The sequence below is a fragment of the Gallus gallus genome, chromosome 1 (genome assembly GCF_016699485.2).
Source record: "Gallus gallus isolate bGalGal1 chromosome 1, bGalGal1.mat.broiler.GRCg7b, whole genome shotgun sequence".
In the NCBI taxonomy this organism is placed as follows: domain Eukaryota; kingdom Metazoa; phylum Chordata; class Aves; order Galliformes; family Phasianidae; genus Gallus; species Gallus gallus.
Genome location: NC_052532.1, coordinates 112456861 through 112484448, shown reverse-complemented (window position 1 = coordinate 112484448; position 27588 = coordinate 112456861). Strand labels below are relative to the sequence as shown.

At 67.6% G+C, this 27588-nt stretch overlaps 2 protein-coding genes across 10 annotated transcripts in view; one reads left to right on the top strand and one right to left on the bottom strand.

Annotated features, from left to right (window-relative positions):
• The window catches only part of BCOR (BCL6 corepressor), a 58670-nt gene extending 38614 nt beyond the window's left edge, over positions 1-20056 (bottom strand). For 6 of the 9 annotated variants that reach the window (XM_025146062.3, XM_040665145.2, XM_040665159.2 and 3 more), the window contains exon 1: positions 5294-5321. The gene's annotated coding sequence lies outside the window, so the exon portion shown is untranslated. Of the gene's footprint in view, positions 1-4747; positions 5322-7303; positions 7821-19830 lie in introns of those variants that run through there. The other 3 variants (XM_025146057.3, XM_046911687.1, XM_015302080.4) reach the window with 3 other exon arrangements.
• LOC121107622 (collagen alpha-1(I) chain-like) lies at positions 19-5889 on the top strand. Its single transcript, XM_046903984.1, has 4 exons — positions 19-47; positions 343-1036; positions 4160-5175; positions 5565-5889. The coding sequence occupies exons 1-4, from the start codon at positions 19-21 to the stop codon at positions 5887-5889; spliced, it is 2064 nt and encodes a 687-aa protein (XP_046759940.1).
• Positions 20057-27588: the final 7532 nt, after the last annotated feature.

The following is a 27588-nucleotide window of genomic DNA, read 5'->3' as shown; positions in this document are numbered from 1 at the left end:
TTGTGTGCCACGCTCACAATGGGGCTTTGCGGCCCCGCTCCGGCCCCGTACGGCCGTTTTCCGACGCGATCGCGGCCGGAATCGCTTCCCTCCTCGTTTCCAACTCTACCCCGGACTCGAACAAGTCTTTCGGTTTGCACCTAGACAATAAATTTCGTTTAATTTAGCTTCCGGTCTTTAATTTTAGCGGGTCTTCTTTTTGCATGCAAATCGATATGGCAATTACCATCTAAAAGCTCGCCCAGCCCCAGGTCAATGTAAATTGATCATTGTCCGCCTTCTACAAAATAACACCGGGAGTCTGCGGTGCATAATGAGATTATACTGGAAACTGTCTTTCAGATCACCAATTATATTTCGAGCCGGCAGGATCCTCGCCGAGCGGAGCCGCGAGCACGAGGCACCGGACCCACAGGCCGGTCGCGTGGCTTTGGGGGCACAGAGCCTCGCGCCGTCCCGGCACCGCTGCACCGGGCGTGAGGGCAGGCGCGCTCACGCGCTCGCTCTGGCGGCGGTGGAAGCGCCGAGGGAAAAACCCTCCTCTCCGCCAACGACTGCTGTCCAGCCAACGAGGGAAAATGAATTCCCCGCTGGAAAGCTGCGCAACTTTCCTCGCCGGGCGCTCGCTGCGAGCTCTCGGCCTCCTCCTCCTCCCGTCCTCACCTCGGCCGCTCACCCACCCGAAGCAGCGCCGCCAGGGGAGACGACCCTGTCCTCGGGCCAAGGGACAGAGGGAGGAGGGAGGGAAGGTCGCCCCGAGCGGCGGTCGCTGGAGCGAAAGGCCGCGGGGACGAGCCCAAGGCAGGCAGCTGGCGGCCGCCGGAACTCCCCCTGCTTGCAGCCGCGGCCTCGTGCTGCCTGCTGCGCGCACCGCAAGGCACGGCACCGCACGGCTCTTGCAAAACCGAGTGCCAGCAGCGGGCCAGCTCCGGCCAGCCGTTATTTCCAAAGCGATGCCGCTCAAAGGAGGAAGCGCTCCACTCGGCTTCGCGCCGCTCTTCCCGAGCCCACGCTACGACGTGACCCGCCGCAGCGCGTGGGGGAACGGTGGCGCACCGAACACCGCCGAGCCCCAGGCGCGAGCCCTACACCTCCGCCCACACCTGCACAAACCAGAGCCACATCCTGCCCCGTGCCGAGCGCCCGGACCTCTGTCCCCGCCACTGCTGCGGCCACACACGGCCTGAGCTGGGACCACTGCGTGGTGAGAGGCCTTAAGGGCAGCCCCACGGCGCGAGGACTGCTTTGGCACGCGCAGCGCTCTTAGGTTGGGCTGCGGTGGCCTCCATCCGTTTTCCCCACAATGAAGACCCTAAAGCACGCTCCCAGTGTAAGGCAAAGTGAGCTGCTATGGGGCGGGCGAGAGGGGGGCAGAGCCAGAGCCTGGGGCAGCCCTGGTAGGGACCAACGCAGCGCGCGACACAGCGCGGCCGTCCACCCGTGCCGGAGCACAGCCAAGGAGCCAGTATTGTTCCGAGACCCAGTCCATATTTGGTCATACGGTTCACACATTCTAAATATTGCTTTAAATATTAGAACGGAGACATTTGCCAATGTGGCTCAGAAGGCACTCGGACGGGAGAAGCGCTTTCTGAGCGCTCTCGGATCGGCAGCTTGGCGTTCCTAGCCTTTATTTTGGGGGGGGAGGAGGAAGGGGAGGGGGGGGGGGGGGAGGAAGAGAGGGAAGCCCCACGGGGTGTGTTTGTGCCGGTCCCTATTAGATATGCAACAAATCTGCCATTTCCGGCGTGGCTCCTATCTCATTAGCCGCGTATTTAGATGTGACGTGCGAATGGCGCTGAGCCGCGGCTGCCGGGCCCCGCGGACGCTCGGGAGCGCTTCCAATAGGGCCGTAGAGCCCGGAACCGGGGCTCAGACAAAGAGCAACGGGAATGGTCTGCGCTGCAGGCGAATCCCACACAGCCACCTTTTATCTAGCGCTCCAAAGCCTCCGCTGCTTTTAATCTGTACCGCCCAGGCTTGCACGGCACCGCCGCGTTCTCATCCACCGCGAACGCCTCGCTACAAAGGGAAACGTGCGCACGCACAGCAAACGGCCCCGAAGCCACAGCGGGGTCACCGCACCCGGACTCCAGCCCGGCGCTCGGCCACGGCACCGACCCACGCCGCGTACACGTGCGTGGCCCCGGGTTGACGGGACCCGCGGGAAACTCGCCGGGGTCCTCCACCACGGGGCTCCCACTGCAGCCTCAGCGGGGGAACGGGGGAAGATGCACCACCGACCCTCACACGGAGCTTGCATGGGAGCCTCCTGGGAAGGCAGCGGTGCGGCGCTCACCCACCGAACTCTCCCAGAGCTCCCGGAGAGCGGACGGACACACGGACAGGGGCGAGCGTCCCCGCCGGCACCTCTCCGGGACGGAACCGGTGGCTACGGTCCCCCCTCAGCTCTAAGGGTTAACACTCACCGCCACCACCGATGAAAAAAAGAAAAAGCTATCGCGGTGACCTTTTCCTCAGCGACTCCCCCACTCTCCCTTTCAGGCTCCGGTTCTGCAGCTCGCGGGGAGCCGGAGCGCTGTCTAGACCGATCTATCACAGCGGCCAAACAATACCGGGGCGGCCCCTGCCCGCTCCCCACACCTTGCCGTGGCCGAAGCGACGACCATCCCATCCCATCCCATCCCATCCCATCCCACCCCACCCCACCCCACCCCATCCTCCCTTGTATTTATAGCCCGCACACAGCCCACCTTCGTGCCTGACAAATGAGATTTTGTCTGCTCTCCCCGCGTCCGCTCCAATAAACACACACACACTTTGTTCCCCCCCCCTTCCCCCCCCCCTCCCCGCCCCGTGCCTGTTTGTTTTTGGGAACATTCCACGCTCGTCCCTCCGACCTCGGAGCGCTCCATGCACCCGGGTAGGGGTGCTCCCACCTGGGAACCTCCACGCCCCCCCGCATCGCCCCCCCCCCCCCAACCCCCCTCCATCCTCCCCTCCCGGGGCGCTGTCCGCCGCCCGCCCGCCCCCGACGGGAGGGACGGAGCGCGGAGCGGAGGTCCTCCGCTGCAAAAGGCCGGGGAATAGCTAATGAGCTGTGCAGCCCATTGATCCGGCGCATACTTCCTAATTAACTCTGAGTCACCTATTTGTGACAGCGATTCAAAGCGCTGCGCCGGGGATCAACCGCGGCCCCGGCGTGCGAAGGCAGCGGGAGGGGGGGAGGCGGGGGGGTGGGGGGGTGGGGGGGGAGGAATTTGCTCCTAATCCTCCTAAAAGCAATTAGGGGGAGCGCCGTGCTGCATGCCCCTCGGGAAAAACGTACACATGTATGTATGCATTAAAAAAAAAAGGACAGAAAAAAAAAAGCAGAAAACACGAAAAGAAAAAACACGCGGCAGCTCCGGGAGAGGAGAAGCGAAAGGAAATGGATCGCAGCGTTCGCGATCGGCGGCACCGCGCTGCAGACAGCACCGCGGGGCCGGAGGCGGCGGCACCGGGCACGGCGCGGGCACAGCGCGGGCGGAGGGAGGGGCGGAGGGACGGGAGGGGGGGGGGCGGGGGGGCCGCCCCGGGCGCCGCGGGGCCACCGCCGGGGGGGGGGTCGGGGGGGGTTGAGAACAGCCCGCCCGCCCGAGCCCCGGGCTTACCCCCCCCCCCATCCCCGCGGGAGGGGGGAATTAAAAACAAAGTTAATGGAAACCCTTGGGAAATGCGGGCTACGGGGCGACGTGGTGCCGGTGGACCGCCCCCCCGCCCCCCTTCTCCCTCTTTTAATACAAACACGAATACAAAAGCTGCAGGCTCCAGAGAGCAGATGAAAGCAATGAGCGGAGTTTCTGGAAAAGATTCATTAGTGGGAATTAATGCTGCGAGGCGGTGCCATTAGGGCCGGTCCCGCACTCTGTCACTCCGTGCACCGCTCGCCGCGTTCGGGGCTTTCTGCCGTCGGGGCGGGAGGGAGGGGGGGGGATTTCACCGATCCCCCCCATCACCAAAGCCGAGATCCGACAGACATCGCGGAAACGAGAGGGAGGAAAACAAAACAACACACACACACCAAAAAAAACCCAACCGCACGCACACACACACACACACACACACACACACCAAGAAAGAAAGAGGAACGCGAACGCTCCGCAGCCCTCGCCCCCGGACTCGTTCCGCGAACATCAAATGCTCATCTGCTGCGCAGAGCTCGGCCCGGCCCCACACAGCAACCGCCGGGCCCCGTCCCCTCCGAGCGCCGACCCCCCCCGGGCCGCTCTCCAACTCCGCACGGCACCACCGGGGCCGCCCGAACTTCCGCGTCCCGCCGGACCTCGCGCCGCGACGGCTCCGCGCACGGGAAAGCCCCGCGCCGCCCTCCCCACGTGCGCGGGCGGAGAGGGGGGGGGGGGGGGGGAGAGCGAGCCCCGTTCCCGTCGCGGTCCCCCCCCCCCCCCCCCCACCACCACCACCACCACCCGTCGGGGAACGCGGCGCCGCGGGCTCTCCCCGCCCCTCACCTGCCCGCGGCCGCCCCGGGCGGGGAGAGGAGCGCGGGGCCCGGCCCGAGCGCGGCGGGGGCTCCCCGGCGCTTACCGAGCGGGAGCGCCGCCAGCCCCGAGGGCGGCCCCCCGCCCCGCGCGGGCATCTCGGCCGGCAACCGCCCCCCAGCTTCCCTTCCGACGCGGCGCGCCGGGGACCCCCGCGGCCCCGCGCCGTAACTTCCCTCCCGCGGCGGCGGGGCGAGGGCGGCCCGGAGCTCCCGCGGGCGGCGGGCGGGGAGCGCGGCACTGACCTTCCTGCCGCGCCGGGGCTGCGGCGTGCGCCGTCCGCGCCGTGGGTCCCGACGCCGTCGCCCCGCTCCGCCGTCCTCCCCGGTGCGGGAGGAGGAGAAAAGTTTCCCGACCCCCTCCCGCCGTCCGCGTCGCGCTGCGCCCCGCGCGGAGCCGCGGGGGCGTGCGGAGCGCGGCCGGCGCCGGCGGGGCAGGTGCCCGCGGGGAGGGCTCCGCCGCTCGGCTCGGCGCGGCGCGGCTCGGCTCGGCTCGGCTCAGCGGCGGCAGCGGGAGAGGCAGCCCGCGATGCTCATTCCGGCTGCCGGCTCGGCTTTGGCAGCGCCATGTTGCTGGCTTGCTCCGGGCGAAGTTCCTGCGCTGGCGAGCGCCGCGCTCCCCACATCGCGCCCGCACCGCCGTCTCCCGTGCCCCGGCCGCCGCGGCTTTGTGTGTGTGTGGCTGGGGATTTAATTCTCCTCCTCCTCTTCTCCTCCTCTCTCTCTCTCTTTTTCTTCCTCCCCCCCCCCCCCCCCCCCCCTCAGTCCGCCGGGAAAGCCGCTCTTCCTCACCTTGCCGCTGGGAGACCGGGCTCCGTCTGCTGCACGCTGCGCTCCCCTCGCATCCCCCTCCCTCCCTCCCTCTCTCCCTCCTCCTCCTCCTCCTCCTCCTCCTCCTCCAGCCGCCGCCTCCCCTCCCTTCCCCTCCCCCCGGGCAGGCTGCACCGAGGGAGCCGCCGCCAGCAGCACAGCGCAGCGCAGCGCAGCACAGCACAGCAGCAGCGCCGCCACCGCTCGCTCCCTCTGCAAGTTTCCCCCTCCCCTGGCCGCGCTCCCTGCCCAGGCGGAGCGAGCCCCGGCCCATCGAGCCGCCTCCCCCCCGCAGCTCCGGGCCGTGCCTCGCCGGCGGCCCGAGCCCCTCGTCCGGCCGCGACCTGCGGCTCCCGGGGGCGCTCCGCGCCCGGAGGGAAGCCGCCCCCGGTCCCCCCTCCGCCCCGCGCTCGCTACCCAGAAGGCCAGCGGGGAACCGCAATTCCCAGCCAGCGCCGCTCGCTCCGCTCCTCACCCCGAGCTGTCAAAAGCCCGGCGGCGCGGCACGGCACGGCACGGCACGGCGCTGCCAGACGGAGCTGCGGGGCTCCGCGATGCCGCTCCCGGGTCCCCCGTAGCGCAGGGGCATCCCCCAGCACGGCAACCCCCCCGGTCCCCTCCTCTGTCCCCCAACGTCCTCCCCCCTTTCCCCCCCCTCCTCCCCGGCCCCCTTCTCGAGGCTCTAAAACCGGGATGGAAAAAAAAAGCCGCGTTTGTCAACGTCTGCATTGCGCGAGGCGGCGGGGGGGGGGGGGGGGGGGGGGGAGGGGGGGGCTTATTAAAGCGCGCTGCCGCCTGATCCGGCTTTGGAAGCCCTTAACGCGCTTTTTACAGCGTGCGAACGGGGTGGCAACCGCGGGCGGGGGGGGCAGCCGGAGCTCGGGTCCCCGGGCGGCGTTTCTCCGGCCGCCGTAAGCTTTGTGCCCGGGTTCAGGAGCCCTTTAATCTCCGGGTTGGTACTTATCGGCCGCGTCTATTTACTTTGGCACGGCAACTTTTGGCTCGCCGAGCCCGCCTCGTAAATTTCACGTTCGCGACGCCCATCCCCGCCGCTCCTCCCGGCTTCGGGCTCGCCGAGACCCGCGGCGCTGAGGCTCCCGAGGCGGCCCCGCGCAGCGCCCGCGCTCCGTGCGCTGCCGAGCGGCGAGAGCTGACCGCGGGCAGCCCGCACCGCGGGGGAGGGGGGGATGGACGGGGCGGGGGGGCACGGGGGGAGGCAGACGGATCGGAGAACGGGAAGCGGGGGTGTCCCGGGGATGTTTGTATCCGAGTGCCTTCCCCCCGCCCCTTTCAAATAGAAGGGGAAAAACCGGGGATGTGAGCCACGTCGGAAAACTCGGCAGCTGCCCCGGGGAGGGGGCACGGAGCGCGCACACGTCGCGCTGAGCTGCCCCCCACCCCCACTCCGGAACGCGTACCGCACAGTGCCCCCCCGCTGCTGCGCTGCGGGCATCGGGCAGGGCCGGGGAGGGCGGCGGGGGGCCGCGCACCGCCGGGGCAGCGCGCCTTGTTTTCATCTCCGCTAACAAGCGGAGGGACACCTGGCCCGGGCCGCTGTAAAGCTATTTTTTATAAAGACGTTTTAGGGCTAGACATTAAAAGTTATTAGAGTGAACGCACGTGAGTTACAGACGCACAGCTGGAGGAAAGGCCTCCGCTGCCTTTTTTCTCTCCCTCCCCCTCCCCACCCCCCCTTTCCTAGGGAAAACCTCATTAACATCGCTCCTTTCGGGAGGAGAGCGGAGCCGCCGCGGCTCTCCGCTCTGCCCGCGCAGCTCCGATCGGGGCCCGCGGTGCCGTCGGGCCGCGCTCACGGCAGCGCAGTGCGGTGGGACTGATGCTGATAGCGTTTCTCTCTCTCTTTCTTTCTTTCTCTCTCTTTCTTCTTTTTTTTTTCTTTTTTAATACTACTGATTACAAGTGATCCCGGGGAGAACTCGCCGCATTCCTGTTCCCCCCCCCCCCCCCCCCCCCCCCCTCGGCCAAACTTACTTTCTTTGCGAACGCCATTTCCTCCGCGGCGGCGTGGAACAGACCGCCGCTTGTTCGCCTCTGTGCCGTTTTGTTCCCCGCTCCGCAGCGGCGGACCCCGCGGGCACTGAGCGGCCCCGCGGAGAGGCCTCTCCCCAATACACCTCCCGGAGGAGAGCGGAGCAGAGCAGAGCAGAGCCGGGAGCGGGCGGGGGGGCCGAGCACGGACGCTGGGTGCTCCGCGCTGCTGCGGGGATGCGCTCGCCCGAGCGGCCGCCCCCGTTAATGGTGGGCGCTTAACCTCCTCGTAAAGACAAATCCGGCGTTAATGGCACCGCGGGCTTCTCGCGGGGGCTTCCCAACGGGACGGCCTTACCCTTACCCTGGCTCTCATTTACCCTCCTGGCGGGAGCTCCCCCCGCCCCGAAAGTTGGGGATGAAACCCTGCGGGGCCCTCCTGGGCCCGGGGAGGGAGGGGGGAGGGGAGCCGGCGCCGCGGAGGTGGAATGAATGAATGCGAGCGCGGTGCTCAGCGCGCCCGGTGATGAGTGCTGGGAAAAGCCTATAAATAACAGATCACCGTCCTGAGCTCTGAATTGCCCGGCTTGAGTGTGTCTTAAATCAGACCTTTATCATTGCTTATTGTGAGGCTGCTTTTAATGGAAGTGCGGAAATCTGAATAACAAAACGCGCCGGGCCCCGGCCGGCGTGACGGGTCCGCAGCGCTCCCGGCGCTGACGCGGTGCCAGCAAAGCGTGACCCCCCCGCAGCCGGGGGGGCTCCGCGCGGCCCGAGAGCAGCGATCCCAGTTCGCGGTTCGGAGCTGCTCCGCTGACGGCAGAGCCGTGACGCCCACCCCCCCCACTCCCAGCAGAGCCCGAGACGCGATCGGTTCCCGGAGCGAGCGCCGCTCTCTCGCTCATACAAAGGAGAAGGGCAAACCCCGCGGACGCGCCGACGGGGCGGACGCACGGACGGGCGGCCCAGGCCGAGCAGCCGCCGCGCTCCGAGCTTCGCGGCCGAGGAAACCTCCGCGGCTCGAAGGTGTGTTCGTGCAGCCTGCAGCTTGTACGTTAATAATTGGATACAGTCGATGAATCACCTCCGTCCTCCTTCTGGTTTTGTTTTCGTGTTGTGTTTTGTTTCGGAGGGGGTGGGGAGAGAAAAGCGGGAGACGCTGCGCTGCTCGGCCCTGAATACCAATGCCGCGGCCGGGTTCGCAAACACTGGGGTTATTCACTCCGCCCCAGAGGTGACAGCGGGCTCCGGGCCTCCGGGAGCGGCCCTCCGAGCGGGGGGCGGCGGCACCGGGCGGGGGCGGGGAGGGGCGCACACGCGTGCGTTCTCCCGGGAAGAACCCCTCGTTCCTCCGCTCGGATCGCTCGCTTTTCTTCCCCACCCGCGCGGCACACAAGCGGAGAGATTCTTTAGTCCCGTACTTAACACTTCGCAGTGTTTTTAGCAATTAAGGCGAGAGGGGGGTGGGTATAAAGATAAGCCACTTTTTCGCCCTGCGAGTGTGAAAGATAAGATAACAGTGAGCCGGGGCACAACGTCCGCTTACAACCTCCCCCCGGCGATTCCGATCGGTCACCTCTTATCGCGGAAAATGTGCATTTTGAAAACAGCCTCGGAAAAAAAAAATAAGAAAGAAAAAAAAAAAAACCACGAAGGAAAAAGAAAAGTCTTTTCCGGGCGGAACGCCGTTCGGAGCCCCCCGCGGAGCACCGCTCTCCTCCCGGCGCGGCGACGGGGACGCGGCCGCTCCCGGGCCCGGGTCGGAGGTCCCGGGAGGGACGCGGGCTCCGCCGTTCCCCGCCTGCCGGGCGGCGCCCACGCCGGCCGCGGCCGAGGCCACCCGCTGCTTCGCCAGCCCGGGGCCTGCCCGCCGGGCCCGGAGTTTCCCCCGCCCGCCGCGCGATAAGCCGAGATCCCGGGTACAAAGCGCTTCCCGACACCGCCCCGAGGGCGAGGCGCGGCGGCGCCGGGTGCCCGCTGCCGTCGGGGAGCTCCGCGCGGCCCCACGCGGGGCACCGAGCCGCGGAGCTCCGCGAGCCGCACCGCCCCGACGTGCCCGGCGGGGCGGCCCCGGTCCCTCCGCGGCCGCCGCTTTCCCCCGCCTCCCCTCCCGCCGCCCTTCTCAGAACCGCGTTCTCGGAGTGACTGGGTCCGCACATGATGACACGGGGAAAAAGGAGAAGAGAGCGAGCGAGCGAGGAGAAAAAGCACCCTCGCGGCCCCTCGCCTGGGCGCGATTACTCATCCCCAGAGTTCCCCTAAGTCGCAGAAACTTGGCCAGGGCTCAGGCCGGGCCGTTAGCACGGGCCGGGGCTCCCCGGGCACCTCTCGCTGCGAGGGCACAGGGCCGTGCCGTGCCGTGCCGTGCCGCGTGGATCGCGCGGCCCCGTCCCTCTCTCTCTCTCTCCTCTCTCTCTCTCTCCCCCCCTGCCTCCCTCCCTCTCTCCCTCCTTCCATCCCCCGCCGCCGGCGCTCGCGTTCTCGGCAGCGTTTTATCTTCACAGTCACATCGGCAGCTAACGAGGCTCGGCGGCTGCAGCCCACACGACTTCGGTTCCCCGCATTTATCCTTCAATAAAAGCCGGTTCCTTTATTAGAAACAGGAGACGTGTCTCCCGCCGCCCCTGGCAGATCCCGAGAGCCGAGGCGCAGCCGACACCTCCCCCTCCGCGCCCCCCCCTCCCCCCCCCCCCCCCCCCAATACCCGGAGGGGCCGCCGCCACCACCCCGCGCCCCCCGGACCCCCCACCGCGAGCGGCCCCGGCCCCCCCCAACCCCCCTTCGCTCTCGGCCGAACCGATCGCCTCCGCCGGGCGCACCCACCCCCACCACTTCGGTTCCCCCGCGTTTATCGCTCAATAAAAGTCGTTTCCTTTATTAGAAACAGCGGAGCCGCTTCTCCCGCCGCCCTCACCTCGGGGGGATGCAGCCCCCCGCCCGGCACGGCCCCCTAAAAATAATAACAATAACGCGAATAATCATCACAATAATAACAGCCGCCGTCCCCGGCAGCGGCACAGCCGCCCCCCCGCCCCTCCCCCGAGCCCAGCCCCCCCCGCCCCGCTCCAATCCCTCACCGCCCGGCGCAGCGGCCCCCCCTCCTTTCCCCAGGCGCAGCCAACGACCCGGCAAATCCCCGCGCCGGGCACGGCTCGGCCCCCGCCCGCCTCGCGGCCCCCCCCGGGCACACGGCAGGTCCCCGCGCGAGGCCGCGTGTGCCGCCGCTGCCGCCCGGGGATGGCTTTCCCGGAGCCGCCGGGAGAGCCGCTGCGACGGGGGATGCCGATGCGACGCGTCGAGCCGAGCCGAGCCGTGCCGTGCCGTGCCGGGCCGTGCCGTGCCGTGCCGAGCCGCCCCCTCCTCCGCGTTCCGACCGGAGCTCACCGCCGAGCCCTCCCGGCGAGGAGGGGCCGGGCCGGAGCGCGCTGTGCATGGCATTAAATGCAACGGCCTGGCCCCGGCGGAGGAGGAGGAGGAGGAGAAGGAGGAGGAGGCAGGTGATGCTGCCCGACACAATGAGGGGTTTGAGCGCTGCGGAATAAAGCGCCCTTCATGGGGCTGCGGGCGGTCGGGCCCCGCTCCGCCGCGGCGGAGGTCCCCCCCCGGCCGTGTGCCCGCTGTGGCGCGGAGCCGCTGCTCGGGAGGCTGCGGCCGAGCCCGGCGCCGTGTCGGTGGCTGTGACACGAAAAGATGGCGCTCTCCCCTCCCCCGCCTCCCTCTCGCCTTACACTTCCTCCCGACAGCGTTTCCCTCCCGCTTTTAAAGCCCTCTTTTCTCTCTTCCCCCCCGCCCCCCCACCCCAAGCCGCTCTCCCCGCCGGATGCCACGAGCTCCGGGCCCGGCGATGCCCCCCGTGCGGGCGGTGATGCCCTCATTGCGCTCCGCGTCCCGACCCCGCGATGTTCGCCGCTCCTTTTTCCCGGAAGCCGCGCGCTCCGCCTCGCTCCGCCGTGAACTTCTGCTGCTAATGGGAGGCGGGGGGGTGAGGGGCGCGTACCCAAACGCTCTCCTCTCCTCCACCCCCCCCCCCCCCCCCGTTTCCTCCCGCTCCCCGAGGCAGGAAGGCAGAGCCGTGTGCGTGCCGGGGGGGCGGGAAGCAGCCGCCGGGAGCCACCCTCCCCCCCCCCTCACGCCGACCCACACCGCGGGAGAGCCCGGAGGGGGTGCCGGGGGGGGGGGGCAGGAAGCGGCGGGGCACCCCTTGGCCGTGTGCCTGCCCGGAGATGTGCTCCGAGGCGGGAGGGCTCCGCCCGCCCGAAGCCCCCTCCCTCCTCCAGCAGCGGGCTGCTCCGAGAGGTCGTGTTTTCTTTTCTTTTCCCTTGTTTCTTTCTTTTCTTTTCTTTTCTTTCTTTCTTTTTTTAAGCTTGCAAATGAAATTCAGCGCCGCTCTCTCCTATTTTAGTGCGTGTGATGTTAACGGCACTTAGCGCCGGGGCGCCGCTCGCCACGGATGTGCGGAGGCCTGGCACTGCCCGCAGAGCCCCGAGGGCGCACGGGGCCGCGCCGGCGCGTCCCTTCTGAGCTACCCAGGGAGCGATCGCGAGGGCTGACCGAGCCCGGCAAGCTGCCCGCTCGTTCGTCTCAGGAGCATCGATTCCTAGCTGCGAGGCGCTCCGTCCTAGCACGGCGCGATGCCCCGCGGCCGGTCTTTGGCCCAGTCAAACAGCGGCGAGATGCGAGCGTTATTAGCCACGTAAATAAATCATTACGCCGCGCACCGCTGTTATTTCAGCGCAAGTGCCGAGCAGAAAACGGCCCTGCGGGGCCGCCAGGAGCCGCGCACCGCTTCTCGCCCCGACGGCCGCAGCCCCGCAGCCGGGAGCCGTTCCGCAGCGCGGGGAGAGCGGAGGGGCCGCCAACGTGCGGAGGCTGCGGCTCATCCCGCCCCGCTGCGGTCCGGGGGGCCCCGGGGACGGCGGGGAGCGGCACCCCCCGGCCGGAGCGCGGCGGGTGCCGGCAGAGCGCGGCCCGGGAGCCGCGCCAGGAGGGCCGCCTTTGATATTCCGCAGCGCGGCCGCTCCTCCGCTCGCCTCTGATCACGCGAACGCCGGCGAGCTCCGGAGCTCTCCGTCGTGAACGCCGCGCTCGCAAAGTCAACGTCGGGTCGGGGATGCGGCGGTCTCCCCGCTTTTTCGCACTTAGCGACGGCCCGAGGCGGGCTGCGACCGTCGCCTCCCGCAGACGTTCGCTCGGCAGTTCAAGGGCAGGACGGGAACAGCGCGAGCGAAGCCCCGCCAGCGGAAATCTCCCATTCGCAGCGCTCCGCTCCGCCACCACAGCCACCCCCGAGCACCTTTGTTCTGCGCGCAGCTGCTTTTATCCCCCCCCCGCCCCAACCCTACCCCCGCGGGGCCGCTCCCACCCCCCCCCCCTCCCACCAACCCCGGACGGATCGCGGGTGACCCCGGGGGGCGGTGGGGTCGGGGGAGGGGCCGGGAGCGGTTGATGCAGAGCGGCACCGCCGGAGATAAGGGCCGGGCGGCGGCGGGGCGGGCGGCCGCGCTCTGCGGGGAGCTGCCGGGGGGGGGGCGGGGGCGGCGCTCGTCCCGCCGAGGCCCCCGGGGGGGCGCGGGGCGGCCAACGGAGCCGCGCTCAGCTCCGCTCCTCCGGCCGCGCTGCGAAACGCGCTGCGATCCCGCAAACGCCGGGGACGTTTTCCTCGATCTGAACTTCCTCGGGGTGATCCCCTCTCGCTACGGAGCACGAAACGCCTCCCGGCCGAGGAAAGCGGAGCGCGGAGCTCCTCCCGTCCCCTTTTGTTGCCCTCTCGCCTCTAAAGCACGGCGTTCCCCGGGGACTCGCAGCGGCGCAGGGAGGGAGAGAGGGCTGAGGCCCCCCCGGGGCCTTCGAACTCCACCTTTCGTGGCTTCACCCTTGCTGGTGAAGGCGATGAACGAGGCACCGAATGCGTCACAGGTCCGGCGCGCCCCTGAGCCCGCGGCCGTGATTTGCGAGGCTCCGAGAGCTGCTGCCGGGGTTTGTCGTCATCCCTCGGGGATGGGGGGGGAGGGGGGGCGGCCGTCGGCGTGGTTATTGCTTCCCTTCTAAAAGACATGCAGAAAGTTTGTGCCGTCTTGACATCTAACCCCATCTACCCACCCCCTCCGGGGTGAGAGAAACACTCTGCCCGTTTCCCGGAGGCCATTTTATGAGCCCTCAGGGAGACGACTTTCAGGACCGCCGGGTGCCTCCCGACGACCCCCCCTCCCCATTCCCCACCAGCGGCTCAGCCAGGCCGCTCAGGGCTCTGCGGGCCGAACCCTCCTGCAGACAGACGGCCAACGGCCGCCCACCTGCGCGGGGCTGCACCTCTCCCCTGCTCCGAGTACGAGCAGTGCGCGAATAGCAGCGCTGACGCAGCCGAAGGGAGGGCGCGGGGACCCCTCGTCCCATCCCACGTATTTCGCTGGAAGGGCAGATTCTGCTCCGAGAGCCACCGGTATGCGCGGCGTTAACGAGGTTTTGCCGCCGCAAAACAAAGCCGAGCAAACGGGAGAGGGGGAATTTGTTGAAGTGTTTAAAAATGCTGCCGTGTTTGTTAACAGCTGCTTAACTCCTGTGCCTAACAAACACTGGGGGGGATGGGGGGGAGGGGGGGGTGGAAGTTAGTTTGATTTCGAAAAGAAGAAGGCAATACCGCGGCTTGCATACAATGAAACGATGACAGCCTGTAACGCGTCCCTTCGAGACCTCCAGTAATAGCAGGGCTCGGGAGACCTGAACTACCCAATTCGTGGCTTTTTAAGCCAAAGGAGGGCCGTCACGATCGGCGCTCTGACCCGCCGCATATCACGGGCCAGCGACTTTCAGGCAGCCATTCCCGTCTCAGGCTCATAAATCCTGGCCGAGCTTTCAGCCCGGCATCCAGTCTCGCTCCGAAGACCCGTAAGTAACAGCAAACCCTCGGCCTGCCTCCGTCGGACCGGCGGCTGTGTCCCCCCGCTGCTGTCGGAGGAACGCACCTCTTTCTGCTCAGAATTCACAGCGCTTCTTCGTTTGCCAACGTAGGATCTCATTATGCCTTTGTCTGCCACGTTAAAGAGATCTCCGCTATCAGAAATCTCCCCGTAGAGACACTTTAGGGCACTTAAAGACTGTGATCAAACCGAGCCGTAGTCTCCTCTTGGATAAATGAATAGATGAGATTTCTTTCGTCTTAGGCAGCAAGACGCGATCCGCAGACCTCCGATCACTTTTGTAGCTCTTTTCTGATCCCATGTTAATTTGCCAACGTTCTTCTGACGTCCGGGTCTCACTCAAGCCCTAAGTGCTAACGGCATCATTACGCTTACCTGTTACAAACCCCACGCAGATTACCCTTAGAGATGTCCTTAGCGATGGGGACTTTATTAAAAACCCATTTTTAAAGCCGCCTGTCTCCACGCAGACCGGCGTTGTTCATCAAAGCCACAGCAGCAAGCGTCGCCTGGCCGAGCTGCAGAGCAGGCTGAGCTTCTCTGGCCGGGGCTGGAAAGCCTCTAGAGAGGCCGTGCTGCCATACGGCACCATCGAGGTGAGGGCAGCTCAGCGCTCGGTTACACTGCCTTTGTGCACGTCCCCTGACTCACGCCCCGTGCCGTGCTGTCACACCACGCCTGCCCCTTTAAGCTGAAATTATCTGCTATAAAATTACTTTTCCCATGACACACAGCACAGCCCGCATGTCCGACCAGCGCAGCCCTCCCTGCGCTCGCTCTTCCCACGTGCCCTCCTGCTATGAGTCACACGCGCTTGCCCTCTCTTCCTCTGACTTACACTTTCCTACCTCAAAGGACACGTGTGTCAGGAGATAGACCCGATGGCCCCATTTTGGATATCTGCACATAGAATCATTAAGGTTGGAAAAGACCTCGGAGACCAACTGTCAGCCCATCGCGCCGTGCCCGCTGCCCGTGGCCCTCAGTGCCACATCCACACGGCTCCTGAACACCTCCAGGCACGGTGACTCCGCCACCTTTATGGGCAGCCTGTGCCACTGCCTCCCCGCTCCTTCCGAGGAGAAATCGTTCCCGATATCCAACCTGAACCTCCCCTGAAGAAATGCAGTGTATACTTTCAGCAAGCACAAATAGCTCCGACTGCCATCCCCGTGTGCTGCAGGACACGGCTGCTGCTTCTCACGCCGTGACTGTGCAGCCCTGCTGCCCCTTACATCCTGCTCTCCCTCCCGAGCTGCTGCAGCAGTGGGGTCTGCTCTCCTCCGCCTCTCCGGGGGTTTTGTCATTAGCTTCCATGGAGAGCAGAACGGGGCTGGATGTGGAAAACCAATATTGACATTCCCTTGTTTAAATATCATACATCAGAGGGGGTCACGGGCACCAAGGCCACACGGAAGGGCTCTCCCATGAGCTATTACTGCCTTTTAAGAAGCACCGAGTGCCTTACCCCACACACCTGCCCCTCTCCACGAGCGATGTCGCTGCCACTGGGCAAATATCAGTGTTCAGCTCTTTTCCTTCACTGCAGGTCTCGCCCACTGCCGTGCGAAGGCCTTGCGTTACATGAATGCCTCATTGAAGCCCTCTTCTCAAGGCTGTGGGAAATACGCTTCCCACACACGCTCACCTCTGCCTTTCCTTACAAAAATACATGGCGCTTTCCCATCGAATGCGAAACAAATAGCATTCCAACTTATTTAAAAAATTAACTGAACCAATACATCAATAACTTCCACGTTTTCAGAGCCTGCCCGGCCCCCGCTTGCGAAAATGAGAACTGCGGGAGATTCATTTGGCATTGAAATCCACAGAGATCTCTTCCCATGCCAGGCTGCCCTCCTCCTGGCGAAGCCCAGCAGTGCTACGGGGCTGGAGAAGAGCCCAGCCTGTTGGGTGTCCCGCACCCATAGTGTGCTGCTCTCCCTGGCAGGGTTGGGGGGGTCACGGGGTTACCCCCCACACACATCAGTACCACTCAGTGCAATGACACGGGGCATCATCTCTATGTTAGTGCATGCCACTGCCCTTGTGCCCATCTACACCGTGCATCACTGCCGTGTGCTCCTCTGTACGCCTCCTCGCCGCGCACCGGGTGAGCAGGAGGCTCTCAGGTAGGAAAAAAAGGGACTTCACGGGGTGCTTGGGCCAAGAATCAGGGGGAGGGATAGGAGGAGACGTGCCCCTTCCCTGCGAGGGAACGGCTGCAGGATTTCTCTTTTTTATCTAAACCGGTGGGATGCTGGCAATGGGAGCGAGGCCTCGAGGAGCCCAAAGGTAACGCGGGGACCTCAGCGGCCTCAATGCTCCCCTCCCTGTGTTGCTGGAGGAGCGGCGCCACAGCACTCCTTCCCTTACTGGGGCTCCCAGCACCGTAACACCCAGCAGGGTAAAGCAATAGTGGTGAACCCAGGGAGACAGAGCACGGCTGGAGTGTGCCCACTGCCCCAAGGCCGGGCATCCTCAGCCCTGCACCGCTCCAGAATTCCTCCCCTCTGTTGCGTTGTTTATGTGACAGCCGCTGCTGCTGTAGTAGCACTTCTCCATGCCGTTCCCGCGGCTTAGCGATGGCCCTGCGAGCACTGCCAAGGAGATTTTACAGCGCCTTCGGGGCACTGAGGGCCAGCAGCAGGAGGACAGTCTGCACCGCTCTGCTCCGAGGCGTTGGGACTCAGATCCATCCAGGCATTAATTCAGCGAAAGCCAGACGGGATCGGGCTGAAACTGGCATTACGCGCCGCTGGAAGCAAATCCAATTCACATACTTTGAAGTGCACGCAAACCATTTTCCGTGGGGACCTGGAGTGCCTTACAAGGACGCTCGAGGGACCAGGTGACTGCTCGTGCCGTGCATTGCAGCAGTGTAAGCAGGGCTCACGGCCCTCCCCGAGGTAGGGATGACCGCAAAGGCCGAGCCACGAACCTGAAAATGCTGTGGGGTTGGGTTTTTTTTTCCTGCCTTTCCTACCGCCGCTGTCTTTTTTTTTCCTCTGCTTCTCCTTACGCGCTCTGCTGTAGGAGAACAGCACTGTATCTCATCACTGTGACACCAGCCCACGTTTTGCTCTCTGCTAACGGTACCCAGAGAGAGAAGAGCTCTGTGCAGGACCCACGGGGAGTGCAGACACCCCGGGGCCAATTGTTGGCGGCTGCTCTTCACACCTCCCCAAGGCCTCATTCCTACCCACAGTCAGTGTGCGGGGCACACTCTGCACGGGGCACTGTGGCTGTGCACGGCCCAGCAGGTCCTGGTAAACCGCTCCCGTGCTGGTCTGCCACAAACGTTGTCACAGATAAGAAGGCAGGACGTTGTCTTAAACCAAAGCGAGACATCTGTACGCGTGTCGGCTGCCGCCTCGCTCTCACTCCTTCTTCAGATGACTCCTTGCCACGGGGAGGTGTCCCCAAAGCCCTCACCCACATGAACCTACTGGACCGCTTCCCAGTCTCAACCGCCAATCAGCGCTCCCCAGACATCTGCTCTGACATCCATTCGCTCTGACATCTTCACGCACACGTACAAGCAGAGATCTCTGCGAGTGCCACACGCACCACTTTCCCTCTCGGGGCTCAGCCACACACCAGCAACGCACCTGGATGCCACGCCGCGGGATCTGGGGCTCCGGCCCCATCCGCGCTCCAACACCGGCCCCAAAGCCGTTGCCTGAGGTGCCCCGAGGGCACGACAGTCCCCACTCCCCACACCAGCCCCGTCTGCTGCGCTCCACTCCTCTCCGCGGGGCGACACGGCGCTCTCACCGCCCATTCCGAAGAGACGCTCGGAGACGCTCCCGGATTTTCGCCTCCCTCTGCCTTCCGAGCTCAAGAGCGGCGCTCCGTGCCGTCGGCCCGCCGCTCTCCCCCGTCCCTCCCCCCTCCCCGTCTCTCCGGGGCAGCTGACAAGCGTGACAGCCGCCAGCCCGCTCTGCACGCAGGGGGCGGGGGGGCGAGGTGACACTCGCGCGACCCGGGGCCGCCTCCCGGCCCGCACAGCCCTCCCGGAAGCACCGGGGCGGCCCCGACGGCGCGGTCCGGGGCACGGGGCCCGCGTGGGGACGGCCCGCGGTGTGCCGGGGTAGGGGGGTGGGAGGCAGTGCGTGCTCGGGCCGCGTCGAAGGTATTTGTTCCGATTGTCCCTTGGCTCCGAGTCCCGTCGTCGCTCTTTGTTTTAGAGCTGCTCAAGTTTACTCGCAGAATTAAGACAGATTTTGGGGGGAGGGGGAGGAAGGGGGTAGGAAGCCTTTGTTCTCCGGAGTGTGCTTGTCTTACTTTTGTATCATGTGGCCTGAGCGGCACCCCCTCCCCGCCCCCGCCTACCCCCCCCCCCCTCTCCCCGGCCGTATTTACTCTATCTCGAGCCGAGTCCTTTGAAGGAGAGGGCAGAGGCGTCGTTAACCCTCTGCGCGCCTCGCGGGGCCCTCCGCCGCCCGAGCCGCCCCCGGGGCCCGGTTGCGAGGGCTGCGGGCGCCCACTCCCACGCAGGGACGCGCACGCCGCGCCGGGGGGGGGAGCGGGCGCCGGGGGCCTCTCCGGGGGAGCCCGGGAATCCCCCCGCGATCGCTCGCGGGCTTAACGCGGGGCTGGAGATGCCGACAAACTCGAAACAGCTGCCGGGCTCCGCTCCGGCCTGCCCGCTAAAATACGCCGATCTCCTTTTAATCTGTTTCATATTCACAAATTAAGCACTTAGCCTAGGTAATAAATCACGAGGCAGTTTACGAGGCTAGCGGGAGACAAACAAGTGGAAAGGGAAAACAATCGCTTCCAAGCGCACGCGATGCGACTGCGGAGACGCGGCCCGACCCGCGCTGCCCCGCGAGCCCCGGGGGAAGCGGGGGACCCCGCGCCGCTCCGCCCGCGGCCTTTGTCTGCCCGGCCGCGGCTGTCCGCACCGGCCCCACCTGGGAGAGCCTCTCCCAGGGAACCCACGCGTCTGGTCGCCGGCGGCCTCGCCCCGAACAGCCACGCCGCCTCGGCCGGGGCGCGGAGATGCCGCGACGACACCGAGCGCCGGCGTCCGGCGGCGGGGAGCGGCGCCGCCGGGCGAAGCGGCCGCACGCGCGTCCGCGGAGCCCCGCGGCCGCCGGCTGCCGTCAGACGGGTAACGGCGCCCCGGCCGCCGGAGGAGCGCCCCCCGCCCCCCCCCCCCCCCGGGCCCGTTTCTGGGGCTGCCGGCGGAGGGTACGCTCGGTCCGGCGGGAGGCGGCCCCACCGACCCGTCGGGCCGCCGTCGCGGTCGCGGCGCGACCGGGCGCCCCGAGGGCAGGGCTCAGGCCGACCCCCTCGGAACCGAGCGGCGCTACCCTCGGGGCAGCACGGGCTTCCCGGCACTTTCCGCGAAGGCTCCGAGCCGGAGAGCCGCACGCGAAGGCCCCGGACAAAAGCCCCGCCGCTGAGACCCCTCCTGGCAGAGGCGCGGCCCGCCCCGAGCGCTCCGGACCTTTCTCGCTCCGCGCCGAGCCGAGCCGAGGCGAGCCGTGCGGTGGCAGCGCGGCCGCGGGGAGGAGCGCGGGGAGGGGGGTGGGCAGCGGCCCCGGGAGAGGCGAGGGGGAACGGGGGTTTCAAGGGACTCCCGCGCGTGGGAGCGGCACCGACCTGAGTCCGTCCGCCCGCTGCGATCGGAGGAGCTCCGGGCGCGAAGAGGCGCCGTCAGAGGCGATTTATCTCCCGCCGGAGAGCGGGCTCCGCTTCCCGCATCGCCCGCGAGTAACAATGGCAGCTCTCGGCGGCTTTTGACGCGCTCCGGCGGACGAGCGGATCGCGGAAGGTGCCCGCGCCCCGCTCGCACGGCCGCTCCGCCGCATCCCTCCCGGCCGCCGCCGCGCCTTGTGCCGCTCCGCCGGGAGCCGCTCCCCGCGCCCCCCGCCCTCCCCCGCCCGCCCTTCCCTCCGCTTTTCCATTCTCGGGACTTTGGCGCGCGGCCAGCAGCGTCAGGAGGGGATGAAACTCGACACAGAGATCCCAACCCGGAGCGATTTCCTCCTCCCCCCTCCCCCGCCCCCGTCCCCCCCGTCCCCCCCCCCCCCCCCCCAGCCCCGAAGTTAACTTTCGGCTACTTTGGCCGCATTTCAGTTCGGAGAGAGGGGGAAACTGCGGGTCACCGCCGCCTGCTCGGCCCGGCCGCGTGCTTCTTTCTTTCTTTCTTTCTTTCTTTCCTTCCTTCTTTCTTTCTTTTTTAATTTAAAACTGCTCACACCGGGACCTGACGCTCACCCGTGACCCGGGCGCTCCGCCCTTAACCCCGCGTGTGCCCCGACCCGCACCGCTCCGGGACCCCGCGCCCGCCCGCCCCGCAGTGCCGGGGGAGCAGCGCCGGCAGCGGAGCCGCTCTCGCTCGCCCCGGGAGGATGCCTCAGCACTTTGTGCGTTCCGCGCTTCCAGCAGAAGGGAAGCTAATTCCTCCGCTGAGGGCCTCAATCAGGCATTTATTTGACACTCATGATGCATGAACGGCTAAACGCTCGTCTGAGCGGGGGATCAGCCGCTGCTTTATAGCCCGCGAGTTTTTTGATGCAGGTGAATTATGCTGATCCCTGAATGCCTCCTATTCCTGGGGGGAGGAGAGAGGGCGGGGGAGAGGCAGAGTGGCGGGGGGGGGTGGTATGAAAACGCGGAGGGGGACGAGCGGGGGGGCTGCGCTCCTTCATCTCAGCTCCGCACACCCGGGAAACTCCGGGGCCGGGAGCCGTGGCCCGCGGCCCTCCCGCCCCGCTTTCCCCGGTACCGAGGCCGGCCCGCATCCCGCACACCTCCGGGCCGCCCCGTCCGCTCTTCCCCGGAGGCACAACATGGAGCGGGGAGAGGCACGGCGACAACATGGAGGGGGGAGCCGAGGAGGAGGAGGAGGAGGAGGAGGAGGGGAGAAACCATATGGAGCGGCGGGGAGGGAGGCGAGCGAGCCGGGGGAGCCGGAGGAGGCAGCGCGGGGCAGGGCGGCCGCGGCCCGGGGGCACGGAGAGCGGGGGAGGCCCCGGGGTGGGGGCGGGGGGGGGTCGGTGCGGCCGTGGCTGGAGGCGAGGCGGGGGGGCCGCTCCGAGTCGCTGCCCGCGCTGCGCGGCCCCGCGCTCCGTGCCCGTCTCCCCCGATCCCCTCCGGGGAGGTTTCTTCTTTTTTTTTTCCGGCTTCTCCTCCTGGCCTCTTTCCAACTGTTGTTCCAGGACCGCAAAAAATAACAATTAAGTAGGAGGCACGTCTTGTGACTCGCACAATCTCTCCTAACGCCCGAGTTCAATTTTACACAACATTTAATACAAATATTAAAAATCAATATATCAAGGGGGCTGTTAATGAAATGTTACAGGGAGTGCGTGCCGCCACATAGGATTCGGTGGGAACGCGTGTGATGCAGCCGGAGCGGGACGCGGCCGTCCGCTTAATCCCCCCGCTAAAAAACAAAAGATAAAGGTGTTCATTAAATCATATCGAATCGAATTAAACTCTATCGCCGGGGCCTTCCAGCAGAACGGGAGCCTGAAAAGCAGGAGACGGAGGATGAATCTCAACTCGGCTCCCGACGACGGAACGGGGATCGGAACGCGTTACGGATAAATCGGAGCGCCGCCGTAGGTCACGACGCGACGATAGGACGGTGCGGGAATCTCGGGACGGGCAGAGGGCCGGCGGCTGCCCGCAGGTACATCCCGGCACAGGGGAGGGAAAAGCGGGCCGCCTGAGCCGCGGGTGACGCGGGGGCCGCGGCAGTCCTCGCCTCGTTGGCACGGACCGATGCTCCGCCGGCCCTTCCCCGGCTCCCGGGGCCGCAGCGTGCCCCTCGGCGCGCTGCCAAGCGGCGTCCCGCCGGCTGCGCCCGCCTTCCCCCGCTCTTTGCCCCTCTCCTCCTCCGCCCGGGCCGCTCCCTGCTCTCCCCGGCTCGGCCTCGACGCCTTCCTCCGGCCCGGCCCCCCTCAGTAGCCCTTCGAAGCCGCCGGGCTCGAGGACGAGAGGACGGGGCGCCGGCCCCGACGGCACGCCCGCACCCGCCACGGTGTCGGCGCACAGCTGCGAGACCCAGGCTGGAGGCTGCGGGGCTGCCGCGCTCTCTGCGGAGGCGCGGACGGGAGACGAGGGCCCCTATGGGAGGCCGGGCCGCGGCCCGACCCCGCGCTCCCTCTCGGCGTCCCGCAACCCGAGGCCGGGCCACGCTCCGCTCCGTTAGGAGCGGAGGGCAGAGCCCGCGGCGCCCAGGAAAGGGCTCTGACCGCCAGGCCTGCCCCCGCCTCGGGGCCGCGCTGCCCGGGCTCTCCTCCAGCTCCGGCTCAGCTGCCCGGGCCGCTCGGGGCCGCCGCTTGGACTTCGCTCTCGGCTCTCCCGCTCCGGCCCCCGGGGCCCGCTCGCTTCGCCCCCTCCCCCGAGGCCGCGCCGGGCCCGTCCTCCCGTCCCCGCATCCCCTGCGCGGCGCAGCGCGGGCCGAGCCGGGAGCGCGGCTGCAGCGGGAGGCAGAGCCGAGGCAGAGCCGCGGCAGCGCTGCTTCCCCCGGCTCCCAGCGGCCCCCCCTCGCGCTCTCTGCTGTCAGACGGTTTCCCGGCGCTTCGCGATCGCGCTGCTCCTCTGCCCCCCCCCCCTTTCTCCCCCCCGCCTTTTCCCTCCGCCCCCCGGGGCCGGGCCGTGCCGCACGGCAGCGGTTACGCGTGCAGAGGCTCCGGAGCGCGATAAACACCCCCGGCCCCTCGCTGGCCCCGCGCCCGCCGCCCGCCGCGGGGAACAGCCGCGCTGCCCTCGGAGCCGCGCACTGCGGTGCGGGGCCGGGGGGGGCGGCGGCGGCTCCGTGGGGCCGTGCCGCGGGGCTGCGCTGCCGGGAGCGCGGCTCCCGCTCCGACCTGAACCCGCCGCTCCTCTGTTTGTTTATTTCCCGGCCGCGGTGGCCGGCTGCCAAGCACGCGGACCTTTCCTATTAAAAACCCATTTCTCTTGCCCTGCGCGGAGCAGCTCTTCGCTCGCCGCGCTCCGTTGTGCCGTTAACGCAGCGCCGCGCGGCGCGACCGGGACCGAGGGGGTGGGGGGGGGGGCACCGCAGCCCGGGGAGGCGATGCCCGGCCCCGGGGCCCCTCGCCCTTATCGGACGCCGCTCCCGCAGCACGGGGTCGGCGCTGCCCCTCCGGCCGGGGCTCCCCGCGGGGCGGCTCCCGGCCCTTCTCCTCCCCGGGGGTGTCCGCCGGTCGGCCGAGGCGAGAGGATCCAACAATAAAGTAGATTGAAATAAGTCTGCGGTTGGTGAGTTTCCAGCGATACTTAATGGCACTCGCAGTAAACAGTCCCTCTCTGTGCTAGCGGGGAAAATCATCCAGACACAAGCGCATTCCACCCCCTTTAGGGCTCCCTGGCTGTTATTATAGTTATTGCATTACTCTGGTGTAAGCCTTTTGTAACTAAGCTTCTATAAAGCCCCGCTTACAAGCGCCCTGATTAGAATTTTCCTTGCCAGCAACCAAAGGCCACCCGCTTTCCAGTGCTATACAGAGGGAGCCGTCAGCAGCCACCCCTCTGAATGTGCGCTTTGTTCCTGCCAACAAGGAAACGAGTGGGCTTCCACTGGGGAGAATGCTGCCCTTCTGTCGCACGGAGCTGGGGGGCACCGGGCCCGGCGGCGGCAGAAGGGTCATGGGGCCGCGGGGTGCGGGCCGCCCCGGGTCCGGGAGGGGAGGGGAAGGGAAGGGAAGGGAAGGGAAGGGAAGGGAAGGGAAGGGAAGGGAAGGGGGGACGCGGGGCGATGCTCTCCCAGCGCCCGGCCCCGGGGCGAGGGTGCAGGGGGACGGGGTGCAGCGGCGAGCCCCAAGCACGGAGCGGTCACCTCGCCGCGTCCAACGCCGGCGCCAGTGCCGGGGAGCAGGGCCGGAACGCCGGGCTTTCGCTTTCAAGCAGGATGTGTGTAACGGGGAGCATTTCTTAGCTCGCCTGATTTTTAACTTCCTCTAAACCTCTGGTGTTGTTTCTTTTTTTTTTTCTCCCCTCTCTCTCTCTCTCTCTGTTCGGAGAGCGGCAACGTGAGGCCGGGAGGAAGCACGCTGCTGCCGTGCGAAATGCGGACCATGTGTGGGAGCGATGTGCCCGGCGGCACACGGCGGCGAGGGACGGGGCAGGGCCGGGCCGGGCCGGGCCCCTCTGCTGTGTGCCGCCGTCCCGGGGTCGTACGGCACAGCCGGCGCGATACCGACTTATGGCCGTGCGCCGTTCCCGTGATGGTCGGGATCCTTTCGGTCTGAGGCTTTCGCGACGTGCTTTGTGTTCGCCCACCTCGAGGCTCTGCGGGCAAAGGGTTAAATCTTCGGAGGGCTGGAAGGAAGCAGCCGAGTTTCAGCAAAGAAGAAAAAAAAAAGAAAAGGAAAATAAAGAAAGGTGGGGGAGAAGAAAGGAGTGGGAGCGGGGAGAGGCGAGGGCCGCACGATGCCCTGATCATCCCTCTGGCTGCCGGAGAATAATAATTAATCCCAATCGTAACCCGCGGCCTTTCTCTCCTATTGGGCTCCGCCAGGAAGCGCCTCCGGCCCTGGGGCTCTCCGTTCCCTCTCCGCCCCCCCCTCCCCGTCCTTTCCTCGGGCAGAGAGAGGAGAAAGGGCCGCGCTGCCCACCGCCGCCCGCGCTCCTCCGATCGCCGCGCACAGCTGTGGCAGCGCGGTGCCTCTTCCAGCGCTCGCTCCTCTCTCCCGGCTCCGGCTCGGCACCCTCCTCCTCCTCCCCCTTTGTTCTCCCCCCCCCCCCCCCCCCTCCGCCTTTCCCTCTCTTTAAATAGATTTCAAGGCGCTGCCTGCTGGAGAGCGGCTCTCCGGAGAGCGCAGCTATCGCTTCCCCGCCGCTAACCTCCCCCTTTCCTCCGCTCTCCGAGCACAACGCGATCCCGTGGCCGAGCAACCTGCGCTGGGAAAGATAGAGAAAAGCACAACCGGCCCCCCCCGGGTCGTGCGCGACCGCGTGCAAAGGGAGGGCTCGCGTTGACCCTCCCGAACGCAGAGGGCCGAGGGCAGCGGGGAGCCCTCCTCGGGCCGCGCCCCCCCGCACCGCCCCGCACCCGGAGCGCTCTCGGGGCGGAGGGAGGCCGAAGACAGAATAGGGCGGGTGGAAGCGAAGTGCCGCCCGGAGAGCTGTTGTGACAGATGCTCGGCTTCGCCGGTGAGAGAAGGAGTTAAAAGCGAGCGAGCTGCTTGTCGATCGAGCCGCTTCCCCGAGCGGCGGCGGAGCGGCTGGCTGGAAAGCCGTCCATCAGCAACCAGTCCGACCTGCCCGTGATAATATGCGATCAACACCAAATCACCCCCGCCAGGCACGATCCATCATCGCCGCGATGCGATGGGCCCTTTTATGGCTGTGTCTACGCGGGGGGCGGGCGGGAGGGAAGGGGGAGGGAGCGGAGAAGAGAGAGCGGGAGCGCGTGAGTGGGGAGGGGGGCATCCGCCGCAATGGGAACCGCAGCCCCCCCCTCCCCCCGGGCTCCTGGAGCCGCGGAGCCGAAAGTTGCCGGGCCGGGGCTGCGCCTGGCAGCGGGCCCCGCCGCCTCCGCCTGCCATCAGCCTCCCCTCCCCCCGCCGGCTCCTCCGGGGCGAGCTTGACTGGCGTTAAATTAATAATTAATCGGGTGAAATTGATTAAAGGGCTCTGCGCGCGATGGGGCGCGGGGAGAGCCCTTCCCCTCCTCTCCGGCAGCGGGAAGCCGCCGGCCCTGGGAGCTCCGGGGGCGCCCGGCCCGAGCAGGAAGGAAAAGGGCGGCGGGGAGCGGGGCGGGGGAGGAAGGCGGCGGCGGCGGCGGCGGCTGCAGCAGCAGCAGCAGCAGCAGCAGCAGCCCCGCTGGTGGCTGACTGCAAGCGAGAGCGGCGGCGGCAGCAGCAGGCGAGGGCTGGCCCCAGGCTGGCTCGGCTCCGCGCAGCTGGGAGTGCGTGTGCGTGTACAAAGCCGGAGCCCGGGAGCTGCCCGAGGGCGGTGCTCGGCACCACAACGCCAACCTCCCCCTCCCTTCCCTGCCCTCCCCCCCCCCCCTCCCGCCGAGATCAGTCTCTGCCACGGAAGGAGTGGGGAACCGCAGGGGACGCGGCCGGGCCGGCGCACGCTTCAGCTGCAGCCCCGCCGAGGTGGGAAAGGGTTAAACGTTGGCGGGGGCCGGGGGATGGGAAGCGAGGGGAGGGGGATGCCGAGCGCAGGGAAACCACAGCGCACCTGGGCTCGGCTCGGGAGCCGGAACGAGCCGCCGTCTCCTCCTCCTCCCTCCCTCTCTCCCTCCCTCCCTCCTCCCTCCCAACCGCGCGGTGCCCGCCCGGCCCGGATCGCGGCTCTATCTCCGCAGCAGCGGAGCGCAGCTCCCCCGGTCCTATCGGCCGCTCCTTCTAACCCCGGTGACCCAGATAACGCGGCGGCCTCGCCCCCGCTCCCGCCCCGCAGCGCGCCGAGGCCCCGAGCCGCCTCCTCCCCGCTTCCTCCCCGGGGGCTGCGGGTCCGCCCCGGCGCTGCCCTCCGTCCGCGGCCCCTCCCGGCCCCCGCGGTGGGGCACCCTCGCCGGGCCCCGTTCCCTCGGCTCGGGGCGGTGCTGCCGTCCCCCCGGGCCGGCCCGGGGTCATCGTATGCCTGCGCGGAGCCGGCCCGCCGTCAAAATACCAATTAAAACCCAAACAAACACCCCGAGCCGGTCTTTCCTGGACACGCGGGTCGGAGCCACCGCGGCCCCGGCGTTGTTATTCCTGGGCTGGAAATAGCCCTGGCTCCGCCCTGACAATCGCCTGTCAGAGGCCTCTCCTCTCCCCTCCCGGAGGCCCTGCCCTGCCCCGCCGTATTTACTTTGGAAGTGTGTGCGCGGACGGGAGCGGCGCGGTGCCTCCCGCCCGGCTCCCCCGGCACGCGGGCTGCGGCGGATCCCGTCCCCGCTCCGCGTGACCCGAGATAACCCGGCCGGGGGGGGCATCGGGCCGGGCCGGGCCGAGGGGGGAGGGCACGGGGAGCCCCTCGCTGCGGCGCGCGGAGGGGCGGGGGGGACCGGAGCCCCTCGGCTGGGGGGCGGCCCGCGCCCCGCATCGCCCTGCGGGGAGGGGGAGGGGGGCGGCGAGGAGACGGCAGCGGGGCCCGTACCGCCACGAGGGCCGAGCAGCGAAGTTATCACCAGCCGTGACCAAAATAAATGCCTGTGATAAAAAAGCCCTGACAGCATGATCCATTATGCGGGTGTCACCGCGTACAACGAGGTTCAATCAGATACGTCGGTTGCCGTGGACAACGGGGGAAGCGGCGGTACCGGGCTGACTGCTTTGCCGGAGAGGCGGCCGCGCTGCCCTAATGGGGGTCACGCGGTGCCATCTGCGCAGGGGTGGCCCGGCGCCGCGGGGAAGGCACCGAGCGCGGCCCCGCGGGCGGCCCCAGCCCCTGCTACGGCACGGGGAG

Bases quoted from the DNA above. Each gene is read 5' to 3' on its own strand.
- LOC121107622 (XM_046903984.1), top strand. From the start codon at position 19: ATGGGGCTTTGCGGCCCCGCTCCGGCCCC. The intron at 48-342 runs GTACGGCCGTTT...ACTGTCTTTCAG, and splicing joins TGCGGCCCCGCTCCGGCCCC to ATCACCAATTATATTTCGAG. The intron at 5,176-5,564 runs GTGTGTGGCTGG...CTCCCTGCCCAG, and splicing joins CGGCCGCCGCGGCTTTGTGT to GCGGAGCGAGCCCCGGCCCA.